The 13,882-nt window shown below is 40.9% G+C and overlaps 1 protein-coding gene across 9 annotated transcripts in view; it reads left to right on the plus strand.

The window, feature by feature from the left end:
- Nucleotides 1-13,882, plus strand: part of LOC146616529 (uncharacterized) — a 46,013-nt gene that overhangs the window by 18,114 nt on the left and 14,017 nt on the right. For 6 of the 9 annotated variants that reach the window (XM_085374851.1, XM_085374856.1, XM_085374854.1 and 3 more), the window contains 10 exons: nt 1,518-1,604; nt 7,361-7,378; nt 7,522-7,593; nt 10,021-10,062; nt 10,482-10,532; nt 10,731-10,766; nt 11,606-11,665; nt 11,748-11,789; nt 11,895-11,948; nt 13,248-13,307. In XM_085374851.1, coding sequence (XP_085230977.1) covers nt 1,518-1,604; nt 7,361-7,378; nt 7,522-7,593; nt 10,021-10,062; nt 10,482-10,532; nt 10,731-10,766; nt 11,606-11,665; nt 11,748-11,789; nt 11,895-11,948; nt 13,248-13,307 — 522 coding nt within the window. The remainder of the gene's footprint in view (nt 1-1,517; nt 1,605-7,360; nt 7,379-7,521; nt 7,594-10,020; nt 10,063-10,481; nt 10,533-10,730; nt 10,767-11,605; nt 11,666-11,747; nt 11,790-11,894; nt 11,949-13,247; nt 13,308-13,882) is intronic. The other 3 variants (XM_085374855.1, XM_085374858.1, XM_085374859.1) reach the window with 3 other exon arrangements.

The following is a 13,882-nucleotide window of genomic DNA, read 5'->3' on the forward strand; positions in this document are numbered from 1 at the left end:
TCAAAGACACATGAACTTTAACCTGGACAATTTCAGAATGATACAGGAATATAAAAACCTGGATAATAAAGCAGGATAGTAACAAAGCGAGCGTGCAAGTGTTGCTGACGGCATGAACACAAGCTGAATAAAAGTGACTGAATAAAGTTTGCTCAGCAAGCACTGCTGATACGCAGCGAACATGCTGACATACAGACCAAATGCTGTTCTTTCTTTTAATGTACATATTCAGAGAGCATCTTCTCTTCTTTGTGCAAAGGAGAGGAAATTGTTAAAACTAAAAAGTGAAAACAATGGACTAAGTGATGCAGTTTGAGCGTGAACATGAGTAGAGACCTGCAGAGATGTTGCGTAAAGCTTTAATATCCCTGAGGGGCCGTTTGCTTTATATACTCTAGTCCAACAGATTACAGAAATACAGTACAAGCTCCTGCTGTCAGAGGGAAAGGGCCACGATTGGTTTAAAGAAGCAGCATATGGAAGAAATTACTCTGTGTCTATTATTGGTGCCTTCAGGGAGCTCAAACCTTTGCCCTGATGGAAGCATCTGGAGAACAACATGTAAAGGATGCTGGGGGCCAAAACAATGATCTGTGCCTTTGATAAGATCCTCATTTCATCTCATACAGAGGCTGAAGTTTGCTAACGGTAGCGCAGGAATCTAGCTTGACAGTTTGCTCCCATTTTAAGACTGAGATGAATGTGCTTCTGTTATCTGCGGTGCAGAACGTCAGTGTTGTTGATGACAACACAGATTTGGCCAAGCTTGTTTGTATCCCCTGGTGAAGCTTTTTAATGAATGCAGACACGTGTATGTGAGTCCTGAGCTGAACTTTGTTGATAGCGTGCATGTGTGTGATCGTGCTTTCTTCTGAAACCAACTCTGTATTTAGTGTTTTCCTGTTACTCAGTCATGGTGACTGACATTGGGGAAATGCATTAGTGCAGCGGTATGAGCTGTTACAGTTACCCCGCCTAGAGGCTGCAGCCGTGTAGTGTCTACCACAAGTTAGAGGAAGGAAATGCTTACGCACACTGTAACACACACACTTGCAGCACACACTCTGAGAGAGAGATCCTTTTAAGGGAAAGACCCTGCTCTCGCCTGAGTGCTGAGTGGAGCAGAGGCAAGTCTTTCAAATGTACGGGGGCCTAGGAGTCTCACTAGATTGTCTGCTTCTAAATAAAGTCCATGAGATCTGTTCAGAGTTTAAATGATTCTTGATGTCCTGTGTTTGTTCACTGCTTTATTGACTGGTTTTTAGGGGCTGGTAGTGTCCCCCTGTGATATTAATCTTCAACTGTGTGACTGTTTTTATTTCTGTTTCCCAACAATGTGTCACAAAGTTCCCAAACTAACTCTGTCAAGGAACTGGAGCTCTGTTCACATTTGTGTTGACAATTTATAGATGTATAGATGTGTGTGAGTTGGACTAAGTCTGCTGCTATCTAACTTCTCCTTTTTTAATTTTCTCTCTCTGTGTTTTTATTCCCCCCCCCCCCCTTTCCATCCCAAGGCCGAGGCCAGGCTGGCAGCAAAGAGGGCAGCCAGGGCAGAGGCCAGAGAGATCCGCATGAAGGAGCTGGAGCGACAACAGAAAGAGGTATACAAGTCAAAATACCCCATGACATGTGACACACGATATGGCATAATACAAAACTTCATGTTAGGACAGATATGCAAGATTTTACATCTGTAAGAGTTTAATATTTCATGCTGAATCTAAACAGCGGAGCACTGATGGAGTTAAACAAGTATTTCTGCTGTCTGCCAAATGGCTAACACTGTTCTGAAAAACAAAAGGATTTAAGCAGACTTGTTGTTACTAGACACTTGGTTTTGTTTGGACCGAAAGCATTTCCGGTCAGCTCTGCTTTCTGCTCTTAAGCTGACTCTTTGATCCTGTGGGTCAAAGGTCAGAGGAACTGTGACTGCAGCACTTAGGAGCACTGCTGTCGAGATCCAAGCAATCCTTGCCGTTCATAGAAAGAACATTCCTGTGGATTTGATTTGGATTGATGTAAAAATGTAGTTTAGACACTGACTTTTGATTGACTTTTTTAAAATTCCTTCATTAAAAAAACCTCCAACATCTATAGATGATGTTGTTCAACACACTGAATTTATGAGTTGATTCGAACCATAGAACCATATAATTAAGATGGACGTAACAAGCAGGAAGTCACTCATTAATCTTTGGGCTCCCATTCTGTAGCCTCTAGCTGAGCATGTTAGCAATCTTGGCCTTTTGAAACCAGATAAGGGTGGGCTCTAAGGAGTCAACCCCTGCTGGACATGTTAAAGAATCCAGCTTTAAGGCTTTCGGAAAGGGAAATTACATCTATTATTTATGTACTAAAACAGTGCCCCCACCTATACACAAACATCTCGTAACAAACTAATTCCTTAGTTACAAGGTTTCTAGGTTGGCTAAATATCCAACAGCTGATACTGAGGTTAAATAACCATAGCAAACGAGGAAGTCCTCCAAAGTTCTCACTAATTACTCTTTCAACAAAACCTTTTAAAGTTAATCTCATCCCACGCTGATACAGATATTGACACATGGAAAGTTTTTGAGTAACATAAAATTAGAGCTTTTTCTTCAGACACCACGGAGCACATTTCCTGTTAATTAACCGTCACATGTAAAGGGCTTCTTCCAAAACAATCACAACAGTAATTTGCATTATCTGTTATAAACTGTACACCTTTGAAAGGTCAGAAAGTCTAACCTGCAGAGTTGGTTATTATTGCATTTCTATTTTTGTGGCTTTGTCTCTTTGGTTAGCTAAATACAGTACATAGTGTAACACTGACATAACTTATTCCAGATATTAGTAGCCCCGTAATGTGATGCACTACCTTCCTGGGAAGTAAGCAGTGAATTAAATCTTTGTTTTTTTTATTTAACATGTCCATTTTTACCAATGTGTTGTGGAAAACTTGTACATGTCTCGCAAAAAGAGCAAAGAACCCCATAAATCTCTGTACTGGACCCTCGGCAGCTCCAGTGTCGGTGCTGGCGTCCGTGCTGTGTTCTGAGTTGTGTTGAATCAGGTGCAGCGCTGAAAGGTGTTTGGATGTGAGCTCAGTGCTGTTACATGAGTTTTTCTTTCTTTGGTTGAGCACCTGTGATCTGAACCACGGGGAGTCTCGCTTTTCCGAGCTCACTATTATTAGTCAGTAGTAATCCTGAACACATAAACAGACTACAGACTGCCTAGCACCTGTGGAAACTCAACTCAAAAGTTGCTCAGTTTCTGTGTGAAGGGATTTTTTTTATTTGTTTGTTTTAAAAAAGCAGAAGAATAAATGACAGTGAAATAATTGTCTGCTGTGGCAGACGTCAGTCACAGTTTCTGTACTGTTGAAGCATATTTCTGGAAATTCAGTCGATAAACTTTATTTCCTGTGCTGCTTGCGCACACGGACATGGAATCTCTGGGGGTGTTCTGGCTTTCTCGCACTGTGACGTTAGCAGACACCCCTTTGGATTCTGTGGGTTTCAGGCTGGAGCCACAGATGCTGCATCAGATTGAGATGTGGGGAGGTTGAAAGCTTCTTAGCTACTTTGCTACATCCCTCGAGCAGTTTTTGTGGGTGCATCGTACTGCAGATGGAGGCTGCTGCCATCAACTCCTGCAGTCACTGAGTGCTGTGTTTGCTCCGAAACAATAAGTGCCTTCATAATTTCAAGTGACTGTCAACATTAAACTTTGTGTGACCAGAGTTCACTGTGATTTTAGTAGACAACATGCATGTGCTTTCGCAGCTTCAGCAACCACCACATTAAAAGAAAAATTCCATAAACCTTTTAGGCAAACAGACACAGAGCAAAATGAGTGCCAGTTTAGCTCACTGGTTGCGCAGGCACCCATACATGCCTTATGGCCTGGGTTACTGTGAAGCCCCCCCTTGTGCAACCCAAACACCTTTGACCCCTTAGGGTATAAACACAGAACCTCATAACCACAACGTTAGCAGCAGATCCTTCAGTTTCATCCATGTCACAGACACTTGGATACCGATCAGCACCGTGGGCTTTTTGGTCACGGAACCATTCCTGGGCTGTGTTTTCAGTGTGGCTGAGGGTGTTATTACACTGTAGGAGACACTCAATGGCACAGACTGGTGGCCTCAGTAATGGTTAGGTGGGACAGCATCCATATTAATACCAGGTCACTGCATTATACTGAGACAGTCCGATGTATGTTATTCACAGAAATTAGTATTTTACATCAAGCTGAACCTTTTATGGCTCGTCAATATGGAATGCCTATTTTTAAAAGATATTTTTAAGATTATTAGTAATTATAATATTAATTTATTGTTATTTCACCAATCAAAACACAGGTGTCAAGCCTGAACAATAATCTTCTGCATGTACGCACACACACGCACACACACACACACACACACACACACACATCGGTCACATATGCCAGATTAGTGGTCACTGGCAAGCTGAGTGTGTGTGTTTGTGTGTCCTTTAAACCTTTTAGCCGAGTTCTAAAGTAGCTTAGCAGGTTGTGCTCTGTGGTCCAGCCTGCAGTGGAGCAGTCGTTGTTGTTATTGTTGTTGTTGCCGTATCGTGGACGCCAGCGATGGGTTGCTGTGCTCTCGGCCACCTTCTGGATTTATGGATGTTTCCTCATACGCTGAAGACAGAAATTAGGAGTGGATTATTAGCAGAAGCTTTGCAGCATTAAACGCGAGGGGAAATTCAAACCTTGGTTGCTCCGAGTGCTCTGAGCTCAAATCTCAGCGTTCTGTCATACCATCAGCCTGCCTTCATGACTGGTCATGGTGTTACCTGTTGACCGCTGAGGGATGCGACCTTTCCTGGTTTCCTGAGGGCAGCAGGACGGCCGGGCGGCGGCTTACCAGAGGGGGGCTGAGGGCTGCCCTCACCAGGCGCCCAAAAACCCCTCCAATTAAGAAGGTGCGCTCGGTGAGTCAAAGGGGACCGGTGCTGGCATGTAGGCTGATTGTGTAACTCGGTTGATGAATGGGATTATGACGGTGCCTGGCTCTCTTGCTAATAGGCTGTCCAGACACGTAATAAGAGATAAGTAAGCAAACGAGATCCCTCCAATCACTTCCTAATCTGATTAGACTGGACACTGGTCATTTTTGTGCAATATTACGCTCTTTGGAGTTCAACTCAAAATCAAATTCTCTTTAACTAGATTGTAGTATTGTGATTGCTTTGATCTTGAAGCAAGATCAAAGTTCACAAGGTCAGAAGCATCTGAGGTTCTAACAGAGGAAGTTTCTGGAAGATGTGTGCAGAACATTAGAGCTGTGACTCTGCAACGATATGAATTATAGCGATATTTATAAATAAATCTGACCTTTATAACTCACTTTCACCTTCTTGAAGTTTAGTATGACTTTCCTGAGTCGACAGCATATCTGTGAGGTTATCGTTGTGGGGACGTGGCTTTCCATTTCAGGTTAATTATAGATTAGGTGAGGGCAAGAGGCCGTTCTCCATTGATCACCTAAAAGTGCTGCTGCTACTACAGCGATGCAGCGGGCAGAGCGGTCATCTGCAAATCACTTTGTGATGACCAGAACTGCAAAAGTGGCCAATCCATTTATTGGGCAAGTATACAAGGGAGACAGTGGTAGTAAATCTGGATTAAAGCACTGGGGTAGAAAGTACGTCATTGAGGGTGGGGTGTGTTTTTAGTGTGTCCTGCTGTCAGCAGAGTTTTTGAAACAAACTCAAAAAGGCAGTGTGTAGGGTTGTTTTAAATTTAACAGGCAATGTGTTGGTCTCACTGGTGAAGGAACGTATGTGGGAGATTTTAGGAAATCTGATTGCAGTCTTTCCGTTTTGTCCCGTCACGTTAACATCAGCAAAACACTCAAAGAATGAAGGAAATTGGAGGCTGCAGAGATCTTTATTTTACTTTAAAAGTTTGCCAGCACAGAACATCTCGAATAACAACCACTACCAAAATAAATAAAGCCAAGGTTAATTGTATTTATCGGAATAGTCAAACAACCTTAATTTTCTGTAATTTCCTCAAACATTCCAAATTTCAGATGGCAACACCCCCAAGTGACGCAGCACATCGACCACAGGAAACACTAAGAGGGTCTCAGCCTGGCTGGTTTGATTTGATCTCTTTAGTCTGCTTTTGATAAAATAATAACAATAATAAAAAAGGTAACACTTATAGCAAAGGGTTAGGAGCACAGGTTCCTGGACCCCAGAGGGTTTTAGGGGTTTTTGTTTGTTTGTTTGTTTGTTTTTGGACATTTTGTACAAGCTGCTGATATATTTTCATTTTTCGTCACCCAAAATTACAATGACTGGGTCTCCACACTGTACTGTGTGGTCTCAAGAGCTCTGCTGATGATGTCCAAGCAAATGTGCAAACAAACAATTTTGCACTAAGAAAGAATTAACAACCAAATATCTTTTAAAATCTGGAAGGTAATTTCAGGGGGATTGTTTTGTTTTTGTTTTGTTTGTTTTTTTACATCAGCAGACTTTTTTTCAATAGACAAGCATCATCTTCATCATCATCTAAGGCAACCTTCAGCTTCCTGAGGGGAAAAACATCAAGTAGCTTGGAAAAGCAGTGAGCTTCAGCTGCAGCATTTTGGTGACAACATAAAACACACATACTCCTTGTTTTATCTGTGCATATTAAACAAGCAGAGTGTAACTGAAATGGTGACCTTTCACCTGGTTCACTGTTTCCCTTTTGTTTCTTCTCTTTATTCTGAGATGAGTCAAGATGCAGCTCAGGGCTGCATCTTTAATTTTACTGCATATGCATTATGTCTACACAAGCATAACGTTTATTGTCCTAGGTGTCAAATCTACTTAACCTAACAGGACAGCTTGAGATGTTTTGTAGAGTTACCCAGGAGCTTATTTTTTATGGGGTTTTTTTTGTTTGTTTTTTTTATTTGGAGAACCACCTTGTGGTTGTGGCTCTGGAAGCCCTCTGTACCAGGATCTCTCGAGGTCACGTGGTTTTCTCTGCTATGTAGTCGTGGTTACACAGACTATGTGAAAGTGACATTGTGGCACTGGCACAGCTTTCCGTCACTGATACCAACGTTACAGGAGCATGGGAAAATGCTGTGAAAGTGCGTCTCACAGGTAGTTAAATCTCGGGTGAACTTGTGTTCTTGGGTCAGTTCCTGCTGTGCAGCGGGGTTCTTCACATACCTGAGCCTCGTGCTCTTTTTCCTGCATGCTGTTTTGCTTTTCGCTTTCCAGTGTTTCAGTTTTTTTCCATCACTTATCTTTTTTATGTTGATTTAATTAAATCTTTCCTGTTTGTTTTTTTCGCTCTTTCTCCTCTGTCGCTGTTCGGTGTTGCTGCTTAGATCTTTCAGGTGCAGAAGGTAGGTTTACTCTTCCTCATTTCTACTTCGCACATTTTTGGATTTAATTTGATCATCCTCGATGTGTGCTTCAGATCGCACCCTAGAAAAAGATGGAACAAGTTACCTGTTTTATCTTGCCCTCGTTTCTTGCCTCTCCCTAGAAATACTATGGCTTGAACACCAAATTAGATGACCGCGTGGACAACAAATGGGGAGATATTGAACAATGGATGGTAGAGTTACTGTGCTGTGATAACAACACTAACAGATCTGCATGTATTTTGACTTTTCCATGTGCCCAGTCTGTGTTTGAATTCTCAGTCATTCCTGTTGAGCCTTTAAAAAAAAAAAAAAAAAGATTATAAGGAATCAAAGCTTGAACATTAATGATAATCCACTTATTAAAAAAGCAGGGTGACCATCTGGCTTTGAATCAGCATGACCATCTGCCCCGCTGATGCGAGACTGCATGGGATTTACTGCGTTGAATTCACTTACTCAGTATGACTGTGCAGATTATTTAAAGGGTTTGGCACAGCAATCACACTGTGTGTGTAGGAGTAACTGTTGACTAATTGTGATGTGTAATTTTAGGTTGTGATGAGAATTTATGCAACGGTTTATTGCCAGCAGTATCATAATGTTTCAGTTTGAACAGTGTTGGCATGTGGCGAAAATTGCATGAGTGTCAGCTGGATTACTGTTTGACAGCTGTGGATTTAAAGTGTGCATGGATGAGCCTCTGTGAGCTTCCTTTTACCCAGGTTGTGTCACTGTGTCAGTGGCCATGTTTACATGTGTCAAATTAGAGCTTCACTGTTTACATTGACCCTAACTGAGCTGATCTGATCCTAATGTGCGTTTGCATCATGTGTCAAGCATTTAAACAGAATAAATCATTTTGGAATTGTCCAACTTTCTGGGAATAGTAGAAATAGTAGTTGTGATTGCTGTAAACAAACACCGCTCTCTGGATGTCTCCTTTTTTATCGTCACCTTGCTGCATCGTATGGGTTTCAGTTTCTCCCTTCTCTCACATTTGTCACTTTTTGAATGCACCTACATTATGTTCACTAAATGGTAACAGACATGCGCAGTAAGGATAATTTCACTTTGAACATCGGAAGTAGGGGAGTTTCTGGCAAAGAATTTCTTAGTCGACTAAACAAGAAAAAGAAATTAGTCTAAAACTAAAAGACTCGAGATATCAAATTAAATTTGAGGATTGTTTAATGGTCAATGTCAAAAACTGTCTAAACAACGGCCATTGAAACTGTTAATTAATCTGTTCAATACTGAATCTTACTTTAAACTCTGCTTAATCGGGTGGCACCTTGCATTATGTGCATTATGAACATTGCATGTTATGCTCCACACAATGAAGAAGTAAAAAAAAAAACAAAAAAAAAAACACTTAAAATAAATATTTTATGATATTAAATATGATGTCAAAATGTTTTACTAAAAAGTTGTTCATATATTACTAAAATATGACAAATTAATGTTTGAAAAAACTACTAAAGAAAACATTGTGATTGAAAAGAATAATAATAATATTAACACAAAGATCAGGTCCTATATTAACAGACTTACATTTTTCTACAACTATGTCGAGGCTGCAGCTCTATATAGTAGCAAATGGCTGTAGAAATGTAAACAATTAGCAATTAGCAACAATTACTGGACTAGTCGACTTATCGAGAACATTCCTGACTGGAAAAAGTGTTTACATGCACACCTCTCTGATTAAGGATTGGTGTAACCTACCTGTATCTAGGTAGGTTAAGCTACGAAGGTGTGTGATTGGGTCAAAATCTTCCAGTTGGTGTGTTTAGGTGAAGCATTTCTATTCCAGTCAGGTTTTTTAACTGGTTACTTGTGTCCATGTAAACATGGCTGTTGTCTTGGTATAAAATATGCATCGTTTGCATTGTACCAATAGATTCGGGTAATAAAGATGATGGAGTTTGGATAGTGTTTAATCACATCTGAACCCAAATATTGTGATTTGTTTACTAGAATAAAGAGGGTTTTTTTTAAATTACTTTTTTATTTATTTGGCATAATGTCTAAATTCCAGAGAAAAAACAAAAGGGAGGCACTATTTTGTGGTGCTGTTCAGCCCTGAGGAAGAACCACTTAAGCTGACCATTCCAATGCACATTTTTTCTTTGTAGACTCCAAATTGAGCCAATAAAAACATAAAGAAATCTGCTCAAATAATCAGCAATGGACTAATAGATATGTTCTAATCCACATCTTAACGCAGTTAAAAGGTGAAAACAGCAGTGCAGTTAAATCTAATTTATCACCTGGCAAATACAAATTGCATGACAGATTCCCTTTGCTTTAAATTAACTATCAGTTCTTCAGCAAGTACGCAAAATGTATTTATATAGCACTTTTCACAGATAAAAAATTTAGTGAGATAAAAAATAAAATAAAACATAACAATGTAAAGCAACACAATAAATGACTTTGATCTCTTTGTGGTGTTTAAATGTTTATCTGTCCTGGACTCTTCAAAACACATTTAAACGCTCAAATGACACTTTCCTCTTTGGTCGTCTGTCCTGTTGATGTTTGACATCTCTCTCCTACCTTTCTACCCCCTCCATCCCTTCTCTCCTCCATCATCACCCCTCCCCTCCCTTATTCAGGAAGACAGTGAGAGGTACTCACGTCCTTCACGGATTCACATGGTTTGTAGTCCTCTCTCTCTGTTTCCACCTCTTCATGCTTTAACTCCGTAATCTGTTGTCTTTTACCATGAAAATGTCAGTGCCGGACAAACACAGCACAGACTAACTAAATTAGAAGTTATATGCGGCTTTGTGTTGGTCGATCCAGCAGCATGTTTTCATGACACTTGAATCAGGCTCATACTTTAGGCAGCTCTCTGTTTTTATTCATCTGAGTAGAGCGCTGAAGGAAGCAGTGGTGAAGTTTAGATGAGGTTTGTTTCTGTCTTTAGGGTCACACCGAAAGCTGACTTGGAACCATGTGTGTTTGCAGCTCGAGGCCTCCTGTCAGAATCTCATGTTTGGAGTGTTTGCAGATGTAAGCCATTGCATTCTCCGAACCCTAACCATCCATTTCACTCTCTCGCCCTCTCACGCAGCTCTCAGACGACGATGAGCGGATGTCAGTGGGAAGCCGAGGCAGCGCCAGGGTCAGTATCACAAACAGCTCATGTAATTTTAAAAAACAAAAAAAAACAAAGCCTCCTTTATTCTTCTCCTATCAGTTATTCTCTTTGCATTTTCATTCACAAAAACCGACCCTCTCCTCTGGAGACAGAGTGTCAGTGCTGGATAACTTGGCAAGCTGGTGTTAGTGTGACATGATGATGTTGTGTATTTTTGCACAGTCGGATCTTGATGCAGTTGGAGCTTATGGTGGAGGGGTAAGAGCTGACAGTGTCTGAACACGAGATGGATGAATTTGAACTGCTTTTCCCAGAGATATGTTGTGAATTGTTTGCTTTGACTAACAGTTGGTTTGCAAGTTCCTGCAGTAACTCAAATAATAGTAATACAAAGCATGTTTGTGTGCCAGACATTTAAGTTATAACACACAGATTAGGTCTTATTGTCTGTTCTCATTATCCATCTGCCTATTTCTTTACTTTATGATCAGATGTTTGAGTAAATCTGTGCACGATGTCGCAAATGATGCATAAACCCTTTTAAAAAGATGTAACATCGAGGGCGTTGTAGGCCTCCTCTACGCCAAGCAGCTGGAGCTGAAGCTTGTTAAGCCTCTAAGCCTTGTAAAACTGCCAAAATATTTAAACTCCACGGCAATTCCCTGGAAGGCTTTTTAGCATTATCAATCACTAACCTCCCAAAGCAATTTCCAGAGTTGCTCATTGAGTTCTTGTTTGTGCTGTTGTAGAGGAACTTTGATTACCTTGGAATCTGTTGAGGAGCCATCCTTCTCCAACCAAAACAAACTCTGCACTATTTTAGGCTGTAGTGCAGCTTGTTCCTGTGCTTCGTAATTGTGGAAAAATTCTTCTTACTAATCATTCTGCCGGACATGCAAGATCCCGGATATTTGGCTCAGTCATTTTATTGGCTGAATCAGTTTTTTATTGTGCCACTAATTGCTGTGTGTTCAGTGTGGAGAGTCATTTGTGCATGAACATTCGGTAGGCAGCTCGGTTTGCTTCTGCACTCTCAAACCTGTCGTCCAAACGGCTCTGTGTTATACTTCTCTGCTCTGCTTCTCTTCACTCTCAAGGGCTCCTCCTCACATAAGAAGTCAAAGAAAAAGAAGAAACATAAGCACAAAGACAGAGATGTATGTAAAAGCTCAAACTGCTGCACACATGGCACAAACAGAGTTGGTATCTGTGTGTTTCATTCTGGTTCTTGATTCGCAGAGAAACGGCTGTGATGACGAATACAGCGTCATATCTGACAGGGTCAGTAGCTGTGTGTCAAACTGATTAAAGCATTCAAGCTGATGTGTGGGGGGGGGGAGGAAAGGTTTATGCAGCATCTGCTCACAACTTTCCTCTTTCTGTCAGAGCTCAAGACTCAGTGATGAAAGCAGAGTGTCTCGCTCCAGGCTAGACCTCACGGTGCGTGCTGTCCATCTCTGATCCATGCCGCCAAACAGCCTTACGCTGGAACAATATGAGAGATCTGCTTTTGCTTATGGCTTGATGAGCCAGCTACACCTGCCGCGTGTTAAAACTTGTTTGTTGACAAAAAATGCAGAGGCAGATTGAGCTGATAACAATAGGTTGTAAAGCAGGATGTCACATGTTGCCACAAGGCAGGAAAGTATTTTAGTCATTTTAATGGTCTTTGCAAACTGCAAAAAGTCTTTGCAAACTGCAGTCAGAAAGAGAAAAACATTTAAATTTGTCTGATCTACATGTGCGCTTCGGGACAATTTCCAGCGCTGTGGCAGGTTGTAGATTAGAAATTGTCCAAATTTAACCTCATTTACATGTGTTTGAGTGTCAAACTGACCTGACCCTCATGTCACTGCTGTGGGAGGACTGATCATGACCCAGAGGCATTGCAACAGGAGCACAACTGCAAGCATACCAGTGTTTTGTTCAGACCAGCACAGCTTTCACTCACAATCCACCCTTCACTTCAGATTTGGCTCTTCCCAGCTTGGTGAAAATCAACTTAAATGGGGTTGCTTTTTGGACATCCTCAAAAAATGAAAGCTTCATACAGGTGGTTAGAAAAGGGCTTACAGAAACAAAGCAGCTGTACTCAATGGAGAAGGTGAATTTTTTTAGTAACACCTTGTAAATAGAGTTACTTCTAATATTGCTTCTAATAACTTTATTTGTCTTTGAAAACTCCTTTGAAGATTACTGTTAGTGGTCAACTATTACAGAAAGGTAGGCAGTAACAAGCCTAAGATAAAAACCTGAACTAAAACATGACAAACAGGGTGTAACATTTGTGAAACCAACACTGAAATTGTTATTTGGATGTCCCGTGTGGAGCTGCTGATCTTGAGCGTGTGTAAGCCGTGAAGATCGTTCGGATAGTGAATTAACTGGAAGAGCATTCAAATAATGGAAGTTATTTTTTGTTCACGATTGAATGATTAGACCAGTAACAATAAGATTTCCTTCCTCATTTTTTTTTTGTTATTCATCCCCCTGAAAAATAACAAAACACAAATTAGGAGCTCTTATGACTTTAATTAAAAAGCTGAAATATAAACACTATTATACTGTACTGTCTCATTTTTGTGTCTGTTTGGCCACATTTGTATGGGACATGTTAGCTTTCCTTTAAACATGACAGTTATTTGCTTTACTTTGAACACTGCATGCGTTGGTGATGATGTGAGTTCAGATTTTGCTGGACAGTGTTTGATGGTATCACCTGTGTCTCCCGCTTCTCAGAGCTCCAGACTGAGCGATGACAGCCGGCTGTCTCGTGTCTCCCGATCAGACCTGCAGCTGGTGCGTGGCTCTGCACGCCGTCCACTCGCTGTCCGAAGTTATGACTAATAACCAAAGTAGCCGCTGACGGTTTAGTCTGTTTATTTTAACTGAAATATTTGTGTAGTGTGTGTGGTCTAACAAGTTCTATTACTCGCTGGTGCATGGTTAGATGTTACTGAACTTGCTGATGTGGTGTTGAAGCCTGGGCAGCTGTCTGCCTTTGAATTTAAAAGAAGCTTCAAACACGACTGTGACATTTTTCCTGCAAAGAGTGGTTATACTGTGCAAAACTCTTGAGTCATCCTTCTTGTTTGTGTTTCATGTTTCTTGGAAAATAGTTGCAGGAATCTATAATCTAAAATTTATAAAGTAACAACGGCTTGTTTTACTTTCAACAAGCTTGAAAGTTAGTATTTGTTGTAACCACTTTTATTCTTCAACACAGCCTGAACTCTTCCCGTCCAGGTTTCCTCTAATTTCTTTGAATAGTCTGCAGGAATAGTTCTCCAGGCTTCTTGAAGGGCATTCAAAGCTCTTCTTTGGATGTTTTAGCCTTTGTGTTCTGGTCTCTGTCAAGGTGATCCCCTACTGCT

Source organism: Diplotaxodon limnothrissa, linkage group LG16, assembly GCF_057381915.1.
Source record: "Diplotaxodon limnothrissa isolate DT_005_m linkage group LG16, D_limnothrissa_male_GT1.1, whole genome shotgun sequence".
Classification (NCBI taxonomy): domain Eukaryota; kingdom Metazoa; phylum Chordata; class Actinopteri; order Cichliformes; family Cichlidae; genus Diplotaxodon; species Diplotaxodon limnothrissa.